General features: G+C 39.9%; 1 protein-coding gene across 1 annotated transcript in view; it reads left to right on the plus strand.

Annotated features, from left to right (window-relative positions):
* The window catches only part of CDKAL1 (CDK5 regulatory subunit associated protein 1 like 1), a 430,469-nt gene that overhangs the window by 248,217 nt on the left and 154,261 nt on the right, over window positions 1-27,991 (plus strand). Inside the window, exon 10 of the mRNA XM_037382142.1 lies at window positions 16,457-16,623. Coding sequence (XP_037238039.1) covers window positions 16,457-16,623 — 167 coding nt within the window. The remainder of the gene's footprint in view (window positions 1-16,456; window positions 16,624-27,991) is intronic.

The raw sequence follows: 27,991 nt of genomic DNA on the forward strand, positions 1-27,991 counted from the left end.
ATTGGAATAAACACAAAAGGTACCAGCAGCTCTCTTGTGAAGCTGAAGAATAATTACAGACTCACTACAAAATGTATTAACCAGGTTCCCTGTTCATATATCCTGAAAATAATCTCAGAGCTGTTTAAATACCTTTGTAAAGTAAAGATCAGTACTCTGGGATATCAATGGGAGCTGAGAGCCTGAATCCATTAGTAGACCTCTCTGTAATCGTTCCAGAGTACTTGAGAAAAGGTTGATACTAAATGTCCTTATTGGACTTATTTACAAGTGAGTTTCATGGGTTCTTCTGTTTAATTTATGCTGTTAATTTCATGTATTTTGTGTGCTCTTCCATAGTGGGGAAAAAAACCCACTGATGTGCAGTAGGGAGAGTTATTAAATCCTTCCTCTCAATCTGGGAGAGCAGCAGAATTTAGTCATTCTCAAACTGCAGCACAAAAATTGCTCAGGCTATGATTCCCTTATGTTAAGTGTATAATTAAGGGCTGGAACAAATAAGTTATTTTACTTTGAACTTTGGCTTATGTTCAGCCTCCCTAATGTCATTAGTGAATGATATATTTTTTTTTAAGCCAAAAATCGTGATATGATTCAGAATGATTGAGAAGATGTATGTGATTTCTTTTACGAGAGAGGCTTTAACGCACCATCATTGAGGCTGAATTATTTCTCATTAATAGCAAGTAGAGGGTGGTTTGTTTAAATTGGGTTTAAGGTCATAGACAGGGCAGGTGGAAGAGGAGGAAAGAGAGGAGATACGCATCGTGGTTAACTGTTGGAAGAGGCCTGCAAAATAAAATGGAGACTGTCTCATAGACTCAGTATTTGTTCTGTCACGCATAGAAACGTATGCACAGAGAACACGCAGAAAAAATGCTGCTCTGGTGGTTTGGATTCAAGCATATGGTGTGATGAATTGCTTGGAGCCCTAGTGATAAAGAATATTAACAGCTTAAAGACTCAGCTGTCCCGTACTATTCTTTAGGTATAAGTGGAGGTAAACTAAAGTAGTTGGACAAGTAACTGTAATTACAAGTTGCAAATTCTTGTGAGTCTGTACTGTTACTTATGCGCTGCTTGCAGTGTTTATTTGAAGACCAACTCTTTCACGATGTGATAAAGCCTTCTGTCTTAGTAGTTTGGTGCCCTGTGATGCTGTTGTTCTTCCCCACCAGTATGAACCCCACTTCCCTCCTGATGAATCTGGCGATATCCCTGCTGTGGAGGAGTTTCAGCTAATCCAGCCTGGGGGCTGCAGCTAAATAAACTGTGTAGTGTGCGGTACTAAGTGGGACACCCATTTGGGACACGCTTCTCCAGTTTGTGAAACTTGTGGGACCTTCCTGTTGCTGAGATTTCTAGTTTTCTGTCAAATTTGTTAGAAATTGGTCAGTTAGTTCAAAAGTTACTGGGATACAATGATACATGAACAACATGATCATGCAAGCCTTGTTTTCTTAGATATCTTGATTAAAGATATGCTTCTTAAATACAAACTGAAGGATCTGCGTCCACGTTGGAAACCAGAATAGGAGGATTCAGTTAAAGGTATTGGGATCTAGTACCTCAGTTCTTAGTAAATGGAGAACATAACTTGTTTTAAAAAACGCAAGCTCAATATTGTCCATTCTTCTCTATTCTTACCCACCAATGTGATTTAAACTGTTTCATGAGTGGCATCAAACCCCTTGTTGGAATAGTAACTCTAAACATAAATAAATGAGGGAAAACTTCATTGTAATCCCAAGATGACTTAATGTTTTGTTCAGCTGGAGGAAAGGAATTTATCTCTTTTGAAAATTTTATTTTAAGAGGTTTCGGTTTATTTTTCTGTGCCAATCTGTAGTTAATACTGTGTGGTGTTATTTACCACAGTTTTGCTCCGTTCTCAGATTTCGGTTTGTGTTGATGTGTTCACGCTCATTCTTAACAGGCTTCTTTCCCATGGCTGAGCCCCAAACAGTATCTGAGCTGAAATACTGCACGTGTGTCTAGAGTCCTCTGTGGGTTTCAGGGAAGTGTTTTAATCCTGTGTGTCATTTTTAGTTTTATGCTTACATGTGCCACTGCATTGTGATCCTTATTTCGAGTTTACGGCATCCTTTCAATTTTCCTTTGAGGCAAAATGTTGAAATAGGTAATTGTTTTCTGTTACTTTACTAGAGGGTGGAGATAGGAGAGGGGAAGTACTAGACAGGAATCTTTCTGACAATATGGTAAAGCCAAAAAGCTGCTTTATTCCCATCTCTACTAACCAACAGGTTCCCTTCCTAGAGGGAAAAAAAAAAAAAAAAAAAAGAAAAAGAAAAAGGAAAGGTATTTAACATCTTCTAAGTTGCAGCCGAACTGTTGTTGTTGTGCAGGGACACAAAGATGTGTTATGCTATGACTTAAGAGTCACTATAAACCTTTATTAGATGATTTGGAAATTGTAGCACATGACCCAGTGCTAAAGCTCGTGTTGTTAAAAAGGAATTACTGGCAGTCAAAACATGCTACAGAATAAATTACATTTCTCCCATTTCTGAAACAGGAAGAACAGACCTTTCATTAGGTTTCTTCTTTTTTCTAGCATTGCTGAAGCTTTTTTCCATATGTAGAAGTGAGAAGTGGCATATGTATATGCAGCATGTTTCCTCTGCAGCAGTGCAGAGTATATGACAGTATACCTTTTTATTTTTTCAGTTGTGCCTTAAGTTAGATATTTGATGACTTTGTCGTGCAGTGTATGTATTTTATTTCTTTATCCAACTTAGTGGTATGAGTTTTGGCATTTTTAGTAAAACTGCTCTGAAAACATCCCATCTATCATTATCAGAAAATACAAACATATGCAAAAAAGTACTCCTTTAACTATAGGATCATATTTCAGAAAAAGGAGGAAAGTTTTTGAATAGCATTTGTGTTTGATTTGCGATTCCTCTAGAATGTTTAGGTTGGGATTCATCTTCAGGACTCATAGAGTCCGGAAAGATGATGATTCTTTAAGTTCCTCTAAAGATAATATGTTTGTGGAATTCTGAAGCCCCATAACACTCGTAGATAGCTATGGCTTGACTGCAGTGCTACTGTTAAGTGGATTGGTGATCAGTATGCTTTGCTAATGTTATAGTGGTGAAAGGCTGAATATTTTAAAGTTTAATACAGCTTCTTGAGCATGCCTGTACTTAAGAAACTGTACTAAAAAAGTAGTGACAGCAAAATAAAAACCTCACTCAAAACGGCACTCGGTGCTTCTCACTCTTTGGCCTGAATCTTGTTTACGGTTTTTTTTTTTTCCTAGTATCACTGCCAGCGGCAGCTTCTATAATCAAGTCAAACAAAATCATATAATATGAACAGCACTTAGCAGTAAGAGAATTCACAAGAAGTTCATGCTTGTTCAGGAAGGACATACCTGGGCGGTAAGCTATTGAAAGGATTTTTCTTTTTATACTTTACTTGTGAAGATTTTAATATAAGACTGGCTGAACTACTGCTGCCTGGAAGGATTTTTCTCTGAACTGATTTTCCTGCGCCCCTTGCAACATCTGGCAGGCAGCAGTCACTGGCAGGAGAACCGTACCAGACAAATGGCACCGCTGGCCCTAACTGCACCGGTGGTTTATGTCTTCCTGCCCAGGACGTGTTCCTGTCGCAGACGTGCGCAGGCTGCCGGCAGCCTTGGAACCGGCCTTTCCGCTGTCACCTCGCCTTTCTAAAATCAAACACACGCTTATCTCCTTAATCACCTCTCAGCTGGTGCTTCAGCATGTCCCTTGGATGAGTCCACTAAAACCGAACTCCTTGTGAAATGATTAAAAGTACTCCTGATGGAAAAGCCATGTTGAGAAAGAAAAGAACAAGTCATAACAGCACTACTGCTTAACCGTTAACACTGCAGCGCAGAGGAGTAGTATTTGAAATGCAATTACCTGGTCTGAAGGGAAACATGATCTCCTAGTCTCAGGGATAACTCACTGAAGAAGTCTTTTAGGCAAGTGTATTATTTTTTACCATGATTGCCCTAATGATGTCTTTTAAACAGTTAAAGCAGCTGAGGAGCTGTTGTAAGATTTGTGAAGTTCAATACTGGTATAATTATTTTTTTTTGTCAAATTACATTGCTGTGCTGGCTTGTGTCTTTCAGAGCTAAAATAGGATGTAGAGGTGTTTGTAATAGGTAAAATAGTAATAGTAAAGGGGCATGTTACAGAAAATTTTAAATGAAGACAAAGGTAAACTTGTAGACTTCTGGGTTTAAAGAAAAACTGTTTAACAAATAGGGATGTTATTAGATTATTTCAATAGTTTTTTTAAACCTTTTTTCCTGTTGTCATCTACTTGGTGGCTTTTTTTAATAGATGGAAAAATAAACTTTTTTCTGAGTGACTAGGCTCTAGCTTCAATTCTAGTCTTGAAAAAATGCAGTAATTGCACTTTGGATGTTTGTTTGATAAAAATTCCCAAATAGGAGCTCATCTCTCACTTTTGATTTAATTTCTGTTCCTATATTGAAATATAATAAGCTCATCAAAAGGTAAATTATTGTTTAGAATGAGACCTTAATGGATGTTAATCTGTATGAGAAAAATACATTAATATCCTTCAAAATCCTTGAATGATTTCAGTTTGACCTCCCTGTGGACACCTCCAATAGATTTTAATTGCACTCTGATTATGATATATTTTGGTGGTGTATCGCTGAATACTTTAGATAAATTTAAATTAAGGCGATTACACACCAAAGCAGCTCTGGGTGCTCGGTGAGAATTCACTAGATACACATAAACGACTTTATGATTTGAAATTAGGGAAAGATGACCCATTTAGAGTTGCAGTGAAAATACCATCCATCTGAGAAAATATTTCAAGTAATACTGAAATATTTCAAGTTAAAGGAGCGTTTTAACAGAACTCAGGGGATTGTGTTGTTATTTCTATCTGTAGACTATCTAATTTTTAATGTATATTTTCCTGATTATTGTTTTTCTCTTAAAAAAAAAAAAACCAAGGCACCTTATTTTTGAGGTTGCTTAGTGACTTGCTACTGAACTGTTATAGCTTATAGTCAGGTGCAGCAACAAGTTGACATACTTGCGGATACAGGCTGTATTATTCTTAAGGAATGAAGGGTGTTAGTCTGCTTTTGTGAGAAGGTAACTTCAGATAAGGGTTATCATCCTCAGAAACTATTTGCACGTTACCCCTCTGTCGCTGGCATATGGAACCGGGCTCCCCTAAGTGCATCCTGTCTTTAGCTGACCACCTTGTCCTTGCACACACTGACCGTTCTCCCTGCTTGCTTTTATTGTATGGTATAGCAACCTGCCAGATTCTTGAGCATCTTCTCACTTTATACAAAGAATAATTGTAATTAAAATCAGTCTTTTGGGTGGAATTCAGTACTCTAACATAAAACAACATGACTGTGATATATGGAATTGGTGAAAAATAAAGCAAAACACACTGGTTTTTACTAAAGTATTTCTGTGTTGTAGTTTGAGGTTTATATTATTACATCTTGGCTTATAACTTAGTATGAAACACAGCATTTGAAACTGTTATATCTGTCGGTTATGATAGTACATCCTAATTCTGGAAGGTTTTTTGTGATCAGAATAAGTAACATTCTAGAAGATATCTTCCCTAGTCCTGGGATATTTAGCAGAGCAGAGATTATTTATTCATTATTGTTAGCTTTTCAGTCATTTCAACAATTCAGAATTTAAACATTTTACTATAACCCAAATTATTTCCAGTTAATTTTCAGGTAATTTAAAAAATATAATCTGTAAATACCCAATATCTGGTTTCTTTCTACTTGTGCTGTTCATCTATTAAAAAAAAAAACCAAACCACGTCAGAAACATTGAATGAAACAGGACTATAGGATTCACCTCTTGAAAATGCAAGAAATTTGGGCAGAACAATGCTTTCTGGAAAAAGAGTTTCCATGTCAAATATCTCTAACACCCCCCGGTAGCTTGCGTGCAAGCTGCTGTTGTAGAATTGGTAAGATTTTCTTTTTCTGAACTCAGATTCAGAGAGTTATTTAGCTTGGCTACAAACATTTTTAATGATTGAAACTTGGTATGCCATGTTACTTCCCAAGAATTAATCAGTTTCCATGAAAACATGTTGTTTAAATGAATCCAAACTCATTAGCACTACAGAGATGGATACTCAGTAAAAAGCCTCCATTAATTAGCACTGCATCCTGTAATATGCCTACAGCTCATGACCATTTCCTTGAATCTGTGCAATGTGTGACCCTTTGCATCTGATACTTCATCTACAGCAGACCGATAGCCTATGTTTGGGTTTTAAAACAGCGAGCGTATGTTATGATGAGTGGCACGTTACTCGCCCCCCCCCCCCGAATTCCTAAGTCATAAACAAGATTTCTCATATGCCTCATTTTGAATTCAGAGCTCAAAGCAGATTTCTCGTTGGGGTTTTGACAATAGGCATAGAAATGATAAATTTTATTCTTCAGATTTTAAGTTATGGGAGTTCTGCTCCTTCTCGTTTCTGTAGCTGAAGAGTATTTCTGCATGGTGCTAGGCTGACCCTTCTGTTGGAGGGTTGAGTACTCTCTCTCTGCTTACAGTACACGAACAACGTGAGCATATCAATAGTTCACAAAGTGTATTTGTGAGGCACAGAGCTGAGAACAATACTTCCACACTTGAGGGACCTGCGTATCTGTATGCTGTGTACAGGGCTGCAGAACAGCGACTCTGAACTCACGCCTGCCTGTGTTTTCCGAAATAGCTTTCCTTTGTGTTTAAGTCCCTTTTTGCAAAAGCCATTCCTTATGGTCACCCAGCCCTTTGTGTTTTGTTTTCCTGATGCATGTACTATTGCCTATCATTGAACCTGCTTCTTGAATAATGTTCTTGGTTCAGCAAAGAACTAATTACCGTCAGCTAATTCTGTGCCTGGTCATTAATACACATAAGACTTTTATTGTGTTAACTTGGGCGCTAGATGTCCATTGTCTGAACACCAGCTTAATTCTTGTAGGATGTCTGTACATGGAATGGCAAAATTCAGTTTTGTCTTTTTTCAGCTGGCAAGTGTAATGATAAAGCACTATATTTTATTTTATTTTATTTTGTGCAAGAGCTAACCTTAATAACAGGCCATTGTGTAGGTAGCACACATGCCTGGAAATAGGAGGGTCACAGGCAGGTGAACAGCGGAAAAAGCACAGACTTCTCTCTTAAAGCACAACTGCCTCATCCCTCAACCTGAGAAATAAGACCAACTCATGAAATTCAACTATGTTTTTTTTCCCTCCAGGTTTTTGTTTTTGGGGTTTTGGTTTTTTTTTTTTTTTCCAAATCCTTTCCTCCCCTTTCTCTTCAAATTGGCTACAACCCCCCCATTTATCATCATGATGTATGGTGTCATTAATCCTCCTTGAAAGCAAGATGCATAATGCTGCAGCGTTGGCACTGAGCAAACTTCTGCAGGCTGACTGCCTTGATGCCCTTTTGAGTCCCTCTTGTTCTAGGAGAATGAAACTGGACTCATAATAAGTTTAGCTATCATGCTGTTTGCAGCAGCCAGTGACCTATTATACTGCTCCCTCTGCGCCCCCCCCCCCCCCCCCCCCGCCTTCCTCGCCCCTTTGCTAACGCTCTGTAGCTACAAAACTGGCAAGACAGGGCTGCTGGTTGGTCTCTAGCAGCGAGCTATTACGAACAGGGGTCCCTGCAGGGGTAGAATGACCTCTTTTATAAGCAAGGACAAGAGTTTGCTTTGTGGGAGAGAGAAAACTCTTAGGCTGTCTTTGGTATTTAATGATCAGTTGGCCCTATCTGCAGCATGCTTTTTATTGGGAACTCTAACTTTTTTTTTTTTTTTTTAATTAATACCATAGAAAGGAGTAATTTTAACTAAACTTCCATTCTTATTCCATGTTTCAAAATACTCCTCCTATCAAAATACTTTGCTTTGCTTACCAGCACAGTCACGGAAGTGAGCAAAAGAAACAGTATTTTATATAAATTGTAAACCCGCTAAACCCTACAGCAGCCACAGTTAGTAATCTTCCTTCATGGTGAAGCATTTGCTCCAAAAGGAGTTCTGTGTTTTTGAGACTTATATGCAATGAATTTGGATAAATAAGCAAATTCATTGGACGCATGTTCTGAACCATTTCCTCAGTTTCGTCTTTCAGGTGCATGACTTTTGAAAAGGAAAATTTTGAATAAATCTGTTTGCAGCTTCCACTTTCATAACCACAGAAGCTAAGATGGAAAGCCACCATTAGTCATATAGCTATTCGATTTTCTACCAGACTCCACATCTAAGTATAAAGCAGATGGTAGAGTATCCTTGCATTAAAGTTAGCTAGATGTTACTAAAGAGTAGATGGGTAGCTGGGCCAGAACTCTGGATTTCGGTGTGTGGTTGTTCTCGTAAAATCTCCAAAGTAACCCTAAGAATTAATGTGAAAGGTGGTAGAAGTAATGTGGGCATATCTTTTGGTGGTGATGGGTCAAGGGAGTTTTTGTTTTCTAATTCTGTGCAAACCCAGAATGTTTTGTTATTGTAACTCAAAAGTAATTAACAAAAGTTCTTATTGAGCGGTCCTAAAGCTTAGTTTTTTGGTTTGTTTTTACTGTGGTTCTAATGCTTAGGGTTTGGGTGTTTTTTTTTTACTGTGGTCCAGCTCTGACTTTACTTTGTAAGTTACATAAAATAGCACAAGAAATATGAATGCACTTTCATGGGAAAAATCTATGTAAGACCTAGAATTTTAAAAATATATTAACACATTTTCATTGAAATAGAATCAAGCGGTTCCTTGAGCTCTTGCACTGAGCTTCATAAGCTGTTTCTTGAGCTCTTTTGCATTGAAGTTCATTTAAACTCCAATTACAGCACTATATAAGTAAGTGAGATAGCATGCTTCACTTTTTGAAAAGATAACTTAAGGTAACCAAAATTCAAGGGAAGTTTCTTACTTTTGAAAAAGCAATTGTCAGAAGAATTAAGGAGGTCCCAGGCGTGAATAGTTTTTTTCTTTTGGAGTTTGTAAACATACCCCAAACTTTTTTCCCATTAGTTTGCAGGATCAGGAATTTGTTGTAAGTGCTTACGTCATGTCTGTGATAGATGATCCTTTAAATCAAGTTCCCATTGTGGCTTCATATAGTTTGAGAATTTCATATCATGAATATATAGTAATGTATAGCATGTCTGTAAATACATGAGAACTTCAATCATTTATGTGTGCAAACATGTACTTAAATTAAGCATCTTGGCAAGGAGAAAAAAATATCTTGAATTTTGTTAGTAAGTGTAGTAGACAACACTGCCAAACAGGATCTTCCAAAGTGGTGATGTTGAGTCTTCTGCTTTTAAAATGTGTTATCCTGCATAGGTGGAATAATCTCAGTCAGTGTAACTTGGTCTGTAAGTCACTGCATGTTGGCTCCCAAACACATTTGTTCTCAAAAATATGTAGACCGTAAAAGTTAGTGTGTTCATTTCCTAAGCACACCAATATATGTGTCATCCTGTGGGTAGCAGAAACCACAACTGCTTTGAAGACTTGTACTGAGCTAAGCACTTGCAAAATGTAGCTGTAGTTTTTGTAACTGCAGACTGGCGTCCAGAAGTAATAGAAATAATCCTGCAACGAGAGGCATCCAAGTGTGCTGAGAGTGCCAGCTGTCATTAGGAGGCTGTTCTCTCTCACCACTCCAAGGGCATGACAATCAGGGGAGAGCTGGATGCCTGGAAAAAGGGGAATGTCACCCTGCCCTTCGGGAAAAGCGAGGAGGGAGCTCTAGGGGAGCAGCTGAACCTCACTCTCTATGGGGCAAACCCTCTTGGAAACCACTTCAAGGCATGTGAAGGACAGAGGGTGTTTGGGAGCAGCCAGCCCAGGTTTACTGCTGGCAAACCATGTCACTGGCCCAAGGGACTTTTCTGACGGGATGTCTGGTGTTGCGAAGGAGAGGAAGCTGTGGAGTTTTGGGGTGGATTGATTTGGATTTTTGTGGGAGCTAGGCGTTGTTTGGTTTGGGGTTGGGTTTTGTGGTTTTATTTTTGGGGTTTGGGGTGGAGGGGTTTTCTTGTTTTGGAATTTTCTGTTTTGTTTTGGTGGGTTTTTTACCTTGACTTTAGGCTACGTCTTCAACTTGGTCTCCCATGACACCCTTAGATTGGTGAGGTGCGGGCTGGATAGCTCGATGGTAAGGTGGCTGCAGTAACGGGCTGGACTGCCAGGCTCGCAGGCTGTGGTCCATGGTATAACGTCTAGCTGGTGGTTCCTAATTGTGTTTTGCAGGGATTGATACTGGGGCCAGTGTGTCATGTCTTTATTAACAGTGTGGACAATGAGATAGAATGCATTTTGAGCAGTTTGGGAGGTGATACCAAACTAGGGGGAGAGCTGACTGACTGAAGGTAGGTAATATATGAAGGTAGGTGATGTTGCAAGGGACCTCAGCCGTCTGGAGAAATGGACTGACAGTAGCTCCATGAAGTTTAACACAGGCAAGTAAAATGTGCTGAATCCAGCACAAAATAACACCACGCTGCAGTGTGGATGGGGAGAGCTAACCAGCTGGAGAGCAGCTTTGCAGATGTTGGCGCTCCCCTGGGCGAGCTGATGAAGGTGAGCCAGCAGTGAAACTGCTTGGCGGTGGTGGTTAGCTGCATCCTAGATGCTATCAGCAAGAGGGCAGCGGGCCCGGGGGGCTCACTGGTACCTTGTGTTTGGTGACTATGAGACCTCACGGACAGAGCACTTTGGCCAATTTTGGGCACCCCAGCACAAGGGTCATTTGTGTACTGAAGCAATTCAGCCGAGGACCACCGAAAGGATTAGGAGGATAGAGCACATGACATGTGAGAAATGGATTTGTTGAGCCTTTGAAGAGGAAACTCAGGAGGAGATCTTAGTGCTGTCTACCACTGCTAATGGGAGGGTACAGAGAAGGCAGAGCCAGACTGTCCTGTGGTCAGACAGGTCTTGCAGAGATCAGATGAGAGGTAACAGGACAAGCTGGAACACAGGAAATTGCAATTAGGTACAAGGAAAAATATTTTACCCCGGGGGTGGTCAAATATTGAAACAGATTAGCCAAACTGGCTGTGGTATTTCTGTCCTTGGAAATATTCAAAACACAACTGTACAAGGGCCTGAGCAATCTCATCTAATTGGACCTGATTTGAGCAGCAGATTGAATTAGATGACCTCCAGAGGTACCTAAGCTATTCTGTGATCCCACAGAAAGAGATTTTCATCCTGTGTACAGAACTGTCTTTACCCTTTGGCTTTCCTGGTGACCACACAAAATGGAATTTGTTCAGGCTTTTAAATTAAGTCGCTGTGTGTAGCAGGTCTTTATGTACTACTAATCAATGCTTCAAAACAATTTATTCTATTAAAGAGATATTTAAAAACTGTTGATTATGACTCTAATAGTGAAAACTCAAAGAAATGTTTTCCCGATCCTCATTTGGAAGTGCACTAATGCTAAACAGATTTTCCTGGCCACTAACCAGCCATTGCTTCCTCGCGTTGTGAACGGTTGGTTAAGCCAGTCATCCTTCACTAGGCTTTCTCTTTTAGCAGGAGTTTTGAGGATCTAGTAATTTTTCCAAGAGTTGCGTTCTAGTAGGTCAGCCGTCATTCCTGATACCATTCAGATCTTGTTCTGCTGTTTGTGGCAAGCTTTAAGAAAGCATCTTTAAGAAAGCATCTTTCCCTTCTTTCAGACTGTTGAGAAGGGTAAAAAAATAGATCTTTGGAGAAGAGGAAATATATTTGGGCAGAATAAAGATCCTCTGGAAAGTCAGGCTATGAGACACTTCTCTAGAGCTTTGTCCCTCCAGGTGACAATGAGACTTTGATGGGACCGGTTTGCCCGTGGTGCGCTGCGAGCAGCACTGCATTCCTCTGACTGATATATTGTGGGATCATAAGCTGACCCACAATTTCCAAATTACAGAAGAAATATTGATCCTTTGGATCACAGCCTGACAGCTTGCCTCTTTCACCAGCCCTGTACCTAGACCTGTCTGTTTTCTTCAGTCTCCTTTTTTCATCATCTGCTTGCCAGACACCCTGCAGTTCCAGACTGTGAGGTTGGGGGGGGGGGGGTGTTTACTTTTTGAGGCTGGGAAAGGGTGTGCTTGTACAGGATTGTGTGTCCTTCCATTCTGTCTCTCCTCTAGGAGCCCTGTGTACATACAGATCAAATCGAGGTTTCTTGGTGAACTGGAAACTAATTCTTCCAAACCTCCATTAGCACCAGTGAGTTGCTCCCAGTTTGATTTACTCTTACAGGAAGTCCCTGCAATGGGATCTTCCAGTGCTGATCCATGTGGTTGAACCGACCATTGGAGAGGAGGCCTGGCCTCTTCCAGGTGGAATCAATGCTTGCAGAGTGCTTCAGAAGTGTAGGAGGAATGGGATTCCTCCAAATCTCGGTTTCTGTTTCAACTTGTGTTATATTCCGGTTGATACGGTGATAGGGTACGTACACAGATGACTTTACAGTTTCTCAGTTAAGGCACTGATTCAGCCAAGTAACGTAGCACACGCGCTGCATCGAGTATGTAAATAGTGCCTGTAAAATCCATGCTGAATAAATAAGGGGAAACTCAAATAATTGAAGAGAAAATGAATTTATTTAGGGTGAGCTCATTCTGAACAATAAGCACATTTAAAATTAGTTTGATTTTTTTCCAAGCCCTTCTCTCTGTCTTTGGCGATGAATTTTTTTTTTTTTTTTTTAAAAAAAAATTCAAAGGGTGTGATCAGGAATGGCAGGGTCAGATTGATTATCCTCAAGTCTGCAGGCAGTTTTTGACAAACATTTAAGTCAGGCCTCCCCTTGGCAGATGGTCTGTCAGATTTCTGTGGTGCAGTGGGAGAGGTATTTCTAGGGCCAGTGCAGCACTGCAGGCTGCCGTAAGAATTCACCGTTGGAGGAGGAATAGAAGGAGGTCAGGCAGTTATTGATAAGCATATGTGTGCTATGGAGATGGTCGGGATTAGGGGCCTCCCGCCAAGGCAGCCTGCAGAGAATTGTGCTGCTCTAGAAGCCACTCCTGTTCACAGTAGAAAATCTCACAGGAAAGAGAAGAAGGGAGGGAGATGGAAAAAAAAAGGGAATTTTGTGGTCAGATTTCATTTGTGCAAAGGTACAGTGGGTGAACAAATAGAATTTCAACGGGATTAGCGTCTGATATATTAACATCTTCAGATGTTTTTGTAGATTGAAGTAAATTCATTTTTTTGGATGGAGTAGATTTTTATTTAAAAGATGTTTGCTACTGCTGGAAATGGTGTTCACAACAGTGGCATGAAGATAAAGCGAAATAAAAAATGCTAGATTCATTTTTATTAAAAATGAACCATTTGAAGTGGTCTCTAAACCAGAAATGCACATATCGTGTAAAAGTGATAACTGTAGGATTTCTTGTCACTATGACAAGGATTGTTTAGACTACCCCACAAAAATGAAATCAAAACCCGTGTCAAATAATTCCCAATGATTGTTCTTTATGTTGAGCCGTTGGAGAAGGAATAGGTTCAGAAGCTCCTTCATTTCCTTGGAACCTATTCTTTTTCCAACATTTTCCATTCTCAGTCATCTCCAGTTACAGCAGAGCAGAGATCAGAAGCCAGCTGTTGAGGTTACTCTTTGGAGCTGGGTGGTAATGGCAGAGTGAGAAATAAACTATGAGTTGTGACCAAAGGCAGACTTGTAATTACTTGAATATAATGATAATTGGCCTTAATACTGTAACAAATGCTCTGAGTTTACACATCCAAACTCTGCAGTTTGGATCAATTTTCTTGTTTACAAAATCAGATTGCTTTTATTAGCACCAGAATTACCCAGTAACAGAATGGTGAATGATTAAGTGAGGTTCACTGCAAAAAGAAAGGAAAAAAATACTGTATGTGATTAGACAGTTTATTTCAGCATATTCCTGTGTAGGGCTGGTGTTTGGAGGGGAAGGGAGTTGAGTGGGAATGACGTCTTTGAGAGGTTTGTTGTTTTCTCTTCTTACCTGGTGTAAGCTTGGACTCCTGAAGTCAGGATGCAAAGGACTAGAGTAAACAGCCTAACAGCAGTTGACACCGAACCTCTATCACACACAGTTGTGTACAAGGTTGATTTACGCTACTTGTAAACACGTAACACTCACAGCAGCTTTCAGGATTTGAAGATCCATTTTGTCAGCCAGAAACAGGGATGTGAACTCCCTCCTAAAATACCGGCGTCCATCCCCACCCCTCGCGTTAAGACCACGTCCTTGGTGCTCTCAGCATGAGTTTGTTCCCATCGCTTGTTGTTCAACACCCTGATCGGAGAGCAGGTGAGACAGTTATTCCTGTTGTTGCTGATTTACTATTACAGCTGCTTCCTCTTCTTGTGATTTAATTTGAAGATTCAGCCCACCAGGGGGCTAATGGTCCCCACCTCTGCAGCCTTAAAAGCTCACTGTTGTTTTCCACAGGAATGTTATTTCCATTCCTAGCCAATGATTTATTTTTTTTCCTCAACGTTCATCTGGTAGCTGTGAGGCACTATTCCATTACCCATTTTCATGAAAAACAAAACAATCCAAACAAAAAACCCCAAACCCAATCACAACCAAACCCCAAACCCATGCAATTATTTAGATTGAAAGCTTAAAAATGAAAATTACTCTTTTTCAGTAGAAACTCAGCAAGTAAATTACTCTGTTTTGCAGTGTTTTGATGGCTACTGGAGACTGATATAAAAAAAAAAACAACAGGGCTTTAGCCATCGTTTAGATCCTTTACGTTTCTCTTAATTTTGAAAACTTAACAAGTTCTCACTTCTTTTTGTTCCGTAACTCAGGAAAATGTAGGGCAGGCGTTGAACCCTAGAGTACGTTTCATGGTGTGGTACTGCCTGTGGTGGGATGAATTCCAAAAATGTTAGCAGTTGCAGTGGAATCCACTGCTGGCAGATCCTGCCCACCTGGCCAGGCACGGGGAGGCTCAGGCTGAGCGTGGCTACAAGGTCGTGGTTGCAAGCTGGGTAACCAAAGAGCAGTACTTAGAGAGTACTTTCCACCAGGCTGCTTCCAGGGACAGGGTTATACATCTCTCGCTACCTTACTCTTGAGGCAAAACTTCGGATGCAATGAGTTTGTTGGCTCAGCTTTAATTTTTAAGTATTCTTACGTCTAAATAATAAATGACCTTGAAAACCTTGCTGAACAAAGAGAATTAACTTGGCCCAGCACAGCCTGCTGTCCGCCCTTGCTGTTGTAGTGTGTATTTCAGTGACAGCCTTGCGTTTACATTTTTTCTAAAACTTCTGTTTTTCTAGGTTTGTTACTTTTCATGTGATTAAAGTCTCTGTATGTGTTTATATTTTCCTCATCATAAATATATCTTTTTAAAATAAACAAGATTTACATTTTATGATAAATTCTCTGCTGGTCCAAAGAGTGCTTTGATGAATTCTGCGCCTTCTAGCGCTGGGATGTTTTCTTTACTTGCTCATCATCAGTATTATTAACTCTTCATTGAGTTAATGGTACCTTATCTCACTGGGAATCACTGGCGTCTTCCTCCCAGCCACCTGGTTTTTGATGGCTGATTTCTTGCTATGGGGTGAGGAGGAGGGAGAGATGGATTGCATGGCAAAAAAGGATGGAAGCTGGGCAGACTGATAAAGGGGCTGTGTGAAACCTCATTGCTTTCAGCTGTTATTAAAGGGCGGTGCAATCTTTCCCCTCTTTGAGCAGGAGGGTATTATTACTAAATATCGGTGTTCAAGGTCACTACTCTTTCTGATATAAATCAAATATACAACTTCCTAAGTCCCTGATTGATGGAAAATAAAAGTATTAACTGCTAGGGAACAGGTTTTCCAACACTGTCGCTCAGTCATGCAGTGGTCACTAACCTGTTCAATACAACCTTAATATTGCATTGCTAATTGTATAATTTGAAGAATACAAGTTTTTAATAGTTATTCCAGGAGGAATGTTAATCGCTGTGCTTTAGAGCTGGTTTTTGCTTGCTGGAAGCTTACCAGTTAATAAGTTAACTTCTAGTAACAACTATTAATGCAAACTTTTTGCTTGGGTAATGTCACTTGCGGTGTTTAATGAATTAGACTCAAAAAACAGAGCCCAGTACTAAACTTGACTGACTTGCTGTAGAGCCAGCACAGAATTAGTCATTGGCTGTGAATGTTAATCACTCCACAGCAATGATAATTTACAGCATTGTTGTAGCACTCTTGTGCTCATAAAATGAACTTAATAACCCACTGCTACCCATGGGATAAGCCTGCCTTCTCCTTCCCTCCCCCTCACAATTCAGTACCCAGTCTGGCTGCATAATAGCCTTGTGAAATACTGCATTAAAAAGAGTGAGCAGCTGTATGATAAAATAAACAGCTTTAAAACAGATTTGTTAATTATCTCTTTCTTTTATTCACAGAGGGTGTTTGTGAGATATGGCTGACCAGTGAAGACACAGGGGCTTATGGCAGAGACATTGGCACAGACCTCCCTACGCTTCTGTGGAAGCTGGTTGAAGCTATTCCTGAGGGAGCTATGCTGAGGCTTGGCATGACAAACCCTCCCTATATTTTAGAGCATCTGGAGGTAAGGAAGAAAAGAGAATCATTTATATGCCAGTGTAGCCATTCATTGAGTGAGTCAGCATGGAACCTTGTGTATAGTGCGTTTCATTTTAAGTAGTAGCTTAAAAAAAATTGTGGACTTGAAGTAAATTTCTAGAATTAGACTAATACTGTTAAGCCATTTGCCTGACACAGCAAGTTATTGAAATAAGATACTCAGATCATTTTGGGATGACAGTATTACTGAGGTCTCTGACCAGTGGAGCTTTATTATAGCGATGTTGCATTTGTGTGTATATCTAGTGTACCCAAGAACTAGAGGAAATGTCATTAGCATGCGATGGGCTATGGAATTGAATTTGTCTTCCTGCTACACCTTGGATGAGTATTTCCAGAAATACTATATGCCGACCTCACTCACTCAACAACGTTGAGTCATCAAAAGTCAAATGCTATTCTGAGAGTGTGTAAAGCTTCCATGATAAGAATTGGAAATTCTAAATGTGTATCTGTGTTAAAAAATTTGTAACTAAGTAGTGCAGTGAGATTAGAAGCAATGGAGTGTACAACTATATCTATCTGGAATAATATTGTATGTATGCAGAGCAAGTAGCAAGAGTTTTGTCTCAAAGATAGGTTGGTTTAGTTGGATTCTGTCACCAAATGAATTTATTGAAATTCCTAAGAACTGTTTATAGAAAGAACCTAACTTTAAGGAGGAGGAAGAAGCAGGGAAAAAGACAGCTTTAGGTAAATTTTCTAAATGTGTGCATCAGCAGTATCCAGATAAATAGCTGGTGTCTCCATGCTGCTTTCCCAAAAATGTTACAGAATTAGCTGTCGCACTTGCATTTTCTGAAGATGTCGAGGGCAGTATTTTCTCACCAGAGTGCCATAACTGCACCTTTCCCTGTTGAAGCACATGGGCTGAAGGAATCTCATCCTGATAGGAATAAGCAGATTTTCACTTCACCGGCTAAAGAATACAAGCTGCAGAAAACCGCAAGAAATTTCCCAGGCTGTTATTTTGTTCTTTGGTTTAACATACGCTTCACTAAGCTAGTCTTGACAACACACTGAATAAAAATCTATGGGAAGTGGTTTGGCTGGGTTTTTTTAGAGCTTTGCATTCTGTCTCAAACTCTCATATCTGTCACAAGTTTCTCTTCTTTTGTATTTTAACATTTTTCAGCATCTTGTACAGAAGCAAATCAAGCTTTTAGCAATTTTCACAGTTAGTGTCTTTGCTTTCATTTTTAACTCACATTATTAAAAGTGTTTTGGCACAGACTGCTGCTTTTGTCACTGCTGCTCAACTTATGAGTACTCACAGGAGCTTTCTTTTTTTTTTAAAAAAAAAAAGTAAATCAGTTGCTGGAAATAAGAAACTGCTCTGCCCAGCTAAGGGGCCCTGTAGTAGTTTTAATTTCATATAATGGGAGTAAGGTGGAAAGTATATTGCATTCCTTCAATCAGTACCCACCTTGGTAAGTATGACCGTGTCACAAACCTGTAAATTGTTTTGATTTATGGTCTCTAATCTTCCTGTTTCTAAATTTTCTAGAAAGTGCTGTAGGTAGGACTCTTTTTGACCTGACTCATATTCAGGAAAAGTACTCTAATCTCTTTAAAAATGGATCTTTTAAATACGATTGCAAAGGGGGAGGAATTCATGAAAGCCTGTTCAGAACATGTCTCTGGGATGTTGCTGTGCAAAATGTGTTACGTGTGCACCAGCCCTCCTGTACCATAGCAGCATCTGCTGCTGCCTGTCTTCTTCACTCTTCCATACAACTTCCAGTTTATATGATTATTTATTTTAAGAATTATTTTACTACATTCCTGAGTTTTGTGTATGGCCAAGAATTTCTGAGTTTGTAATTTCATGAAATAATTTTGATGATTCGTCAAACTAAATTTGTCAGAATCTTTTTCCCTTGCATTTTTGTCTAGTCTCCTCTTCCAAGCTTACCAGACTTGTATCTGAAAGATCACTAGGGAATGTTGGCAGCCTCCTGTATGCATTTTCACCAGACAAAACCAAACTTTTTATGATTAAAACTATGATTTGTTTAAAACACAAAATAAATTGAGAAGTTGATTAACCTTCATGTCACTTGATTAGGATAAAATTCAGATGCAGTTCTGTTATCCTTTAAGAAAGGTATGAAATTGTGTTATTGGTTGCAAACATGTTTTCATTAATATTTTTTAAAGGTACTGCTTTTTATTAATCTATTTTGTGAGAAATTGAGTTGCTAACTAGGACGTTTTTTGAGTTTCTGCGAAAAAATTTTACATGGGAGAATGTGCAAATCATATGTCACTTTTTATATCCAATGGAAAGGAAGAAGTTGTTCCACTCATATCTTTCACAAATCAGGCTTGTTCAGCAGTTGCATATAACTGTACATATGCAACTGCTAGGCGAGGGTTTATTTCACTTTAGTAATGAACACATGCCTGCTAAGTGGCATAGAGCGACAGCAGACATGTAAAAGCATAAATTAATTTTAAGATCTGGACAGAGCTTCCCTAGAGAGTGAGCCTGAAAGCAATAATTTTGATTCATTTACAGTTTTTGCCATATTTATTGGAGCTTACCTGCAGGTGAAATGTCTGGCCAGCTTTATGTCTGTCTGATGCTTGCAACCTCCAAAGCTAATCACAAAGTTTATATGATAAAGACATTTATTTTCTCCAATAACACTCAACTGTAAATTAAATGTTTTAAAAATTCCAGTTTCCAAAAACATTATGTGCATTTTTTTAAACACTGCTTTGTAGTACTGCATGAACTGCTCTATCATTGGAACTGGTTTTGTGCTTAAATATAAGGTTTTAAAATATTTCACAAATACCTGGGTTTTTTTTTTCAGATAGCCATGTATTTTAATCTCTGATCATTCAAAGCATCAGAACACTGGCTTGTGTACTTGAAATTCACAGGTTTCTTTAACTCTTTGTTGGATTTTTCTGCACCTTTAAATTATCAGAGTGGGAGACGATTGGAATTAAAAAGGATGGGGGTGGGCAGCTCGATACCATGAGTTGCAGATGGCACAGCTGCGGTACAAGCAAGGAATCCCTCAGACCACAATGGCAATGCCAGCGTCCTCCGTGACTGAGGGAAAAGTGGCACCTATGGATAATATGATTGAATAAAGAACTAAAATTTTAAGAATGTATCACTTTATAGACAATGGAAGCCTAAGTTGCCCAAATGGCACTGGCGGTGTGCAGAGCCATCCACAGACAGGAGGTACTGGAGCGCTGCATTTGCTTCCCTTGCCCCACACCTCGGTCCTTTGAAATATGCCCAGCTGTATTTTTTGTGTTGCTCAGGTGGTTCATCAAGATGTAGCCACAGATGAAGTACTTTACTTACATATTAATTCATGCCTTGATGGTTCTCAGCAAAAGAGATGTATCCACTGACTAAAATAATGCAGCTTTTCATGCTACGTGTATTTTTTGTATATAGATGGAACGGCTTTCTCCTACACTAGAAGATACTTAGCCCACTTTTGGATAAGCTGTTTGATGAACTGCTTAGAGATTGAAATGTATTTGCAAGTGCGAAAAAGTGATTGCAGATTCTTATTTTTTTCTTAAAAAAAAATAAATTTTTTCATAAGCATACTCTTGAGATACTATCTGCTTAGAAAGTGTACCGTGGTGGGATTATGACCAGGGATCTGTTTAAGCTGCTGGCAATGTTTACTTTGTGCCGTATGACCAGGTCTGTGGCTGGGCATTGGCCCTGGGATTCTTTCGACTCCTTGATGTTGTGCCCACGTTCACAGGTTCCCTGGAAATGAAAATGGAGGAACAGAAAATGCCATGTGCCCTGGGAGTGTGTTACCTGCCGCTGTACCTGGGAATCTCTCTCAGCATCCCTAGGAAGTGCCAGCCACAGCTCAGCTGTTCTGCTGATGCTGGGCGCTGGCCCAAGGGGAGGAGGATGAGGAGGAGGCTCATGAGTGGTGGGACCAGAGCAAAGGAGGGAGCAAAGGAAAGTTGCGGGTGCTTTTAACTGGCCTTGATGCTCTCATGCTGGAAGTCTTGGTAGATGTGGGGGCCTGGGCCAGTGGTCCTTCAAACTCAGGTTTATTATAGCAGGGGGGTCAATTTACATTTTCACGACTGAAAATACTGAGCATACCCAGTGCCTTCAGGTACTACTGTCAGGGAAATGCTGTTCTGCCCTTAAAGATGCTTGTCATTTCAGGGGAGGCTGGTAATCTCATGAAAATCACCATTATACTGGTTTGGTACAGTCTGACAATTTAGTACTTCCAGTTTTTTATTCAGTAAATATGGTGGTAATGGTGCCTTATGTACTTAAAGATGCACATAGCATGAACAGTTTTGGGATGAGAAGCAAACATATGTTTTCAAATGATAAATTCTGCATTCAGTTGGGCCTCCTTATTTGTAAAGAAAGGAATATTTAAAACCATGCAGTGTTTTATAGTCGTGCAAAATATTAAACACTTTTTGATATGCTGCCTACTGAGCTATCATTAGAAAAAGAGCCTTTATCGCAATTCTTCAGGGTGCAATCTAAAATGCTAAGTATTTTATCTGCTGTTTTCTTCATCTTCAGATGATGTCTGTGCTTACGTTAGTAAGTAGTACGAAGCAATAACAGCAGATCAGGAAATTGCAGAATTTGGTAGTGAAGCCACTATATCTACATTATTTGCATTTTGGAGTCTTCAAAATAAGTCTAATCGCCTTAACGAAACTTTCCCAATGCTGACGGTCCAAAGCTGTTTCAAAGGCAAGTTGTTGGCTTGAATTCCTCTGTTCCCACGATGGGCTTGGAGCACATTCGCTGTGAACCTGGAGGATGGCCACTGCTCTCATTTCCTTGGAAGTGAGTTTGGTTTGCTCACCCCAAAGTCACCAGGCAGATTGAACAAACCCATAGCTGGAAGGGAAGCGTGGGAAATTGCAGTTTCACTGCGGCTTCCAACCATCACGTTGCTTTGAACACAGCCAGCACTGGTGAGACTACTCCTGGGCAAGGCTTGTTGGTACAACAAAGAGGACTATTTGGTGTCTTTAAAAAAACTGATGGACCTGAGACCCCCAACATTGTTTCTCTTGATCTGGGTAATAAGTCTAAGAAAGTTGTTGGAGTTTGCATTTTAGCTGCAGGAGATATCCTCAGTTTGCCTTTCAGAGAACATCTGGCCAACCAGTGGAAATAGTACTGTGTCTTGCAAAGTGCTCTCTCCCAGTCTTAGCAGCCTGCTTGAATGTATGCGTCGTGAAGCGTATAGCTTGCTTATTTGAAGTTCGGTTTCAAACAGATATTGAGATGCGCACCCTTGTCCAGTGTCGGTCCTCCCTTAATACATTGATGCCACATGGTGTTGAGGAAAACTTTCGATTTCATCTACATGGCAGAAAATTTTGGTAAATGGATATGAACTCTGGTCAGGGAAAAATGTTTTAGCTGAGAATTTTTTATTTTATTTTTTATTTTATGAAATGTTAAAACTGAAGGAAATGTTAGTCCTAGCAAAACCCTGCAATGAATGCACAGGCATAGTTACCTTGTGTCTTCTTACCCTGATGTCTTTGCCCAGAGCTACTGTTTGAATTGCACAGCCTGCCAGCTGGCAAAGATGTTATTGTCCTATAGTATCAACATGTACCAAACATACATAAGGTATACATCCTGCTTTGGAAGGAACCTCCAGGCACTTATTCAACACTCATATTATGGAGTTATTGGCTAGTGCTCTAGTGAGACAGTGTTTTGTATCCACTCGCGGTGACTGATGGATGCTTCCAAATCTGTATAAAGGAGGCAGTTCACACCTGCCATTCCCGTAAGTGCTTAATTTCACATGACTAGATGAGTAGTCGTCTTTGTCACCTGTCAAAATGAGTCTGTCTCAAACCATACCATATGTCATCTGTGAGCTTTATCTTCGTTATTAATTCAGGACATTTGAGTGATACACCAGCCATTGAGATGGAGTTTGCATGGTTTCAGTGTCTTTAAATTCATAAGGTGTACCAAGTGTGCCATGAGTCGCAATGGTATTTCTTTGCTCTTTTGCTTTGATTTTTCATTTCAGCTTGGTGTTTATGTTCCTTAACCTCATTGAAGCTGATACCCTACAGATGGCTTTCTCAAATGTGCTCTGACACAGCACATAGATATGTATTACAGTAAAATTAGTAATTCACATTTCTTTTTCCCATATTGTTCTTTTTTTTCCTCTGAGTGCCCTGAACATTTCTGAGCATTGTGCATAAGCTCAAGTCTTGAATAATCTGGGGTGTATGTTGATTTGAAATGCATTTAAAAAAGGGAGTAATATGCTCACATTCTTCAGTGGCAAATAAAAGGGCAGAATCATTTCAGGAATTAAAAGGCCTTTAGGGCATGTATTTGCTTTGTTCCTGGTATTATTTTTGTCATTTTCATAGACTGCTGCATTTGAAAGTGCCAATTAAAATCTGTTGATTTGACCAGAAAAAATGAAAACTGTAGCATACATTTAAATAAATGAATAGTTAAGCCCCTGACCTCATATTACTGTGAGTTTTGTAGTGTTTTGTAGTCGGTGGACCATGCAACTTTCCCTTGCTGTAATTACATAGTTGTGTCTATGCAAACTGTGTGTGTCTTGCTAGCAGTAAAATTCAAAGAAATCTCAGATACTAAGGGGAGGAGAGGGGCAGTGGGAGCTGGTTTTCTAATAAAAAAAAAAATGGGGTGGGTAGGAAGGGATGCTTATTATTTCCTTTGGTATTATGTTAAATGCTTATTTGTCCTATGAACACTGTGTATGCATCTTTGCTTACTCAGTGTATTACAGCTTGCTTTTTTTTTTTTTTTTTTTTTTTTGAAAATACTCTGTCTCTTCTGTTCTTCCTCTTAAAGTGTTCTTTGTCTTTGGGGTTTCCAAATACAGCACATTTCCTTGAAGTTACTCCTTAAGACATAGATAGCATCATGGGAACTTTTTCACTTGTGAACTCACCCCAGAGGGAATGTGTGTTTGGATATTAATGGGGTTAGAAAAGGGAAGAACCTCTGCTGTGCTTAAAGCTGCATTTTGTCACAGCACTTTCTCTAGAGTTTTGAGATCTCAGACTCAGCAAGTCCTAATGTCCATAAATGCTTGGTGACACGTTTCCTTCCAATTGGTGGCATATGATTCATCTTAATAAAATGTCAAAATAAGAACCCATCTTGCTCTTCTTGAAGGTTTTGTGTTGCATCTGTACATCTTAGATGTTCTCAGAAACTTTAACAATGTTATTGCATTGGGAACTTTGATGAACAGTAAAGGTTTGCTGCCAGATAATGTAGAAGGGAATGTTTGTGGTGCTGGGAACGAAGCTCCTGTTCTTTGTAACACTGGTAGAAAACACACTTTGAGAAACACAGCGCAAGAACTGCCTTTATTATGCAAGATTCTGTTCTCCATCAAGACAGAATATTTTATGCATGCATCTAGTCCTCTGCTGTATTTAATAATCTGAGCATAAAAATTGGTGTTGCAAAAAAGGGGTTAACGTTAAGTCACAGATTGCTTGACCAGTTAAAGCTGTGCATGTTAACTGTACCTTAATTATGATTTGCTCATATGAATGTTTCTCTTGCTTGTTAGATACCACAAGAACGAAGAGTATTTAAATGCAGACAGAACCACACTCAATCCTGTGTTGAGTGTCAGGTTGTCTGTCAGTTGCTTAGAATGCTGCCTCAGCTCAGCAGGCCTTTGGAGCTGTGGCTTGCTTCGTTGGTGGGTTACTAGCATAAAATAAAAATCACTGTTACTTGTGCAGTTTATTCAAAGAACAGGTAGAGCATACATGAAAAACTGCATTTTTACTAAATCAAGTGGGAATTTGAGCAGTTGTCATGCACTTCAAGGCATTGGGGTAGTAGCTATTGTCACATACATAGCTTACATAACAAACTGTGCCATCTTATTTTAATATTTCTGCCTTCCCTGAAAAACAAATAAGATCCCACTTTCCTAGTAATTTATATTATAATAAGTAAAGTTCTACCAACTACTCTCCGTGCTGTTCCAAAAGCTTCTATTTAGTTTAGATGCATAAACCCTTTTGTTTTCTTTGATAGATGAGCTGTCACAGTCACTGTGCTTTGCAGCAGCATCTACATAATCTTCAGTAAGACTGCTTGCTTCATTAGGTTTTGGCATTTGTTAAAAAAAAGTTTGATTTTCTTTTGGAGGTGTTTATTCTTTAAAAATGAGAAAAAGGGAATATAATGTATTCTAGAAACTTTAATAAAACTGCACAGTAATATTGGCTTTGGGATTCTGTATCACGGTGAATTGAGAAAAAGACATAAATTCTTTTCTACCCAGTCTTTGGAATTCAATTAGTTTAGTTACGTTAAATGTGCAAGAGCTGCTGAAGAATGTAAATCCTGTGATATCAGTCTTGTGGTCATGGTTTTGAATATTTTTATTCTGTTTTGCTATGAAATTTAGCTCAGTGAATTGAATATCTACACAAGAAAGGATGTGATAGCGCTTGCCTAAAGGTTTAGGTTTTGATTAAAACCTTCCACTATTTTCCTTCCACTGTAACCTGCTAACGCAGATGCTGTTTCAGGTATTGTACTTGCTTGTATGAAAGAGAAGGAAACAATGGGGAGGCTTCCTGGCACTGCTCTGTCTCAGTGCAGCTGAGCACTGTTGGGGTGTGCCGTTCATTCCGAGTTCCTTCTGAGCAGAAGCCATCAATTGTTTTCTGTTATATGGGATTCTCATTTCTGAGCTGGTGAGCAAATGCATAATATGGATGAAACCAGCAATCCATTTCACTCATCCAGGTTTCCGAAGACAAAAAGTTTAGCGTGACAATCCTACTTGCCTGTTGTGTGCGCCCCCTCTATGCTTTAATTCATTTTCAAGGTTTTATTAGCATAAAGTATGAGCGAGACAGAGAGTTATTTAAAGTAGCAGTGTGCTGGTGCAATAAATCACCCTTTGAGGGAACTTCCCAATATGTGTTTCTAATACATACTGCAAAAATAGTATTAATTTACTTGTGAGGGAAAAAATATTTTATTTGAGGAGTGCTTAGTGATAAGAAATTAGAGTGCACCATGGAGAAAATGAAAAAATGTGTATTTTTTTGCACATCAGAATCAATCATTTCACAAGGAACTAGCGTTAGCTGTTTACTTAGTTGGCTTTGAGTTATTAAGCCATCGCTCTACCTGCTAATTAAAAGTACATTTTATCCTAAAATGAATCTTTTTATTGAAACTGGACAAACAGTGCTCCACAAAGTCTCTTTAGGATTATAATGATGGCTGCAGCAGCAATAGGAGCAGTTTTTGTCTTGGAAAGCACAGAACTATTTGCTGCATGTTTCCAACCCCACAACTTCCATCAGTTCATGTGCAATAACTTCAGGCAATCAGTGTGGTGCTATTATTGCTGGATGCGCCCCTCGGCTGTGTGTTGGTGGCACACCTGCAGAGGCTCGCGTCCTACTTGGGTGCACGGCTCCATGCAAAGTGAGCAATAAACAATCAGCATCTACCCAATGTGGATGCTGATATGTTACATTTTACCCTATGTAAAGCCAGCCCTGCTTTAATGCTGGAAGCAGGTTGTGATAGGGATACCGAGTTTTCTTACTGTGAATATTTCAGCAATCCAAGTTGGGATATCTGTACTGGGAATTACTGTTTTTAGCAGGTAGAGGCAAAACATGACGCTATGGTATACTATGTATGTCCAGGTTAAGAGTCCTGTCTTGGAGAGAAACACATGCACTCGTTAGTTGAGTAGGAGAGTTCTTGATGTTTCGGTGTTTGAAAGGAAAAAATCAGGTAGCTAGTGTTTGGTGCCGTGTGTGTCCGTGTTTGTGCACTGACTTAGGGGAAGAGATGCAGCAAACCTCATCTGAAGCTTTGAACTACGAAATACAGTATTCTATTGTGGTATTATCTCAATGTCACCTTTTTTTGAAAGAACTCCTGTTAGCCTGTCCTCATTTTGAGTAAAAGAAGATGTGGCAAGTTTTTAATGGCAGGTGGATGTTTCTGGTACGGCTCGGTTTGGGGATGAAGAGGTGAGGTTTATCATGTAGCCCTGAGAGAGGCAAAGGTGCCTAGCTAGCTAGGGCTGTCTGTTTTATGGGGTTGGAAGCAGTAGAGATCCCACACTTAGGAGACCAGCTGGGAAGAGCTAGGGCCGAGCACGTGGCTCTCATGGCTAGTTCTCCTGCCAGCAAATCACGGATTGCAGCCTGGTTTATATCCACTTCGAAGGGTGGCCTGAGCTAATACCAGGTTTTGTTTGGTAATGTAGAAAGCATTTTTTCCCATATGACAAAACAGCATTTTTGCCCTCTATCTGGCAACCCAAAGATTCGATTGGAAGGTTCAAATGACATTGTGTGGGCTTCCAACTGCTCCAGCGTGACCTGCCTTTATCCTAATGATCGGATGAAGACCTGCGCGTATGTCACGTCGCACTGGGTAGGGGAGGGGTTGCTCTTACTTGCCATCAGATGGCTTCGTTACACCTCCCCCACTTCATAGGCAGGTGAGAGGGAGGCTTTGCCTTCCAGCCAGCGCCCTGGGGAGGTTTGCCATTGCACATCCTTCACGTTCTTTGGGTTTTGCAGCCCCATTACTCATGGGGTGGGAAGCAGGGGGAAGGCGCCCTGCTCTGTAGTTTTAACAAAACTGTAACGGGCTTTCCAGGCTCGATCGTACTGTGTCATGGTTGCCGTGCCTGCATCACGAGCTCACATCTGCTCCTGAACTGCGCTGCAGCAGAGGAATTTATGAAATGGGCCGCAGCCACTTGGTTTTTATCCAGACGGTGCTGGTGGTGGCACCACTGAGCTTCTGAAAGACAACAGCCAGCAGACGCCCCCGTGACATCCCAAATGAACGTCTGCCACAAGGGGAGGAAGTTTTGAGGGAGTGCCATTTTGTCATGTTTCCATATGGATAAGGGTTTCTTTGGGCTTCACTGCTGGCAGAGGACAAAATCCTTTTGCTAGGAAGCGAGTTATTCATATCACAGCAACTCAAACGCAAGGCAGAATTCAAATCCTGGATTTTTGCCTACTTTTAGTTAGGGGAAAGAGTCGCTGCCTGAACAGCTTGCTGGTACTGCCATGAAGATGCACAGATAGTGATGCTTATTGCCTCTGTGATTCTCTGTGGTTGCACATGGTGTCATTACAGACAGAAGGAGTGATTTTCTGGTTAGGTGGTTAAAGTTGTGTATTGTAATTGCTAGGATAAAATGCACTGACTAGATAAAAATCTTTCTGGCAATGTGCCTTGATGTACTCCAGCTGCTAAGAACTAGAAAAAAATTATTCCCAATGTGATCAGTATCCTAAAGGAT

The sequence above is a fragment of the Falco rusticolus genome, chromosome 3 (genome assembly GCF_015220075.1).
Source record: "Falco rusticolus isolate bFalRus1 chromosome 3, bFalRus1.pri, whole genome shotgun sequence".
Classification (NCBI taxonomy): domain Eukaryota; kingdom Metazoa; phylum Chordata; class Aves; order Falconiformes; family Falconidae; genus Falco; species Falco rusticolus.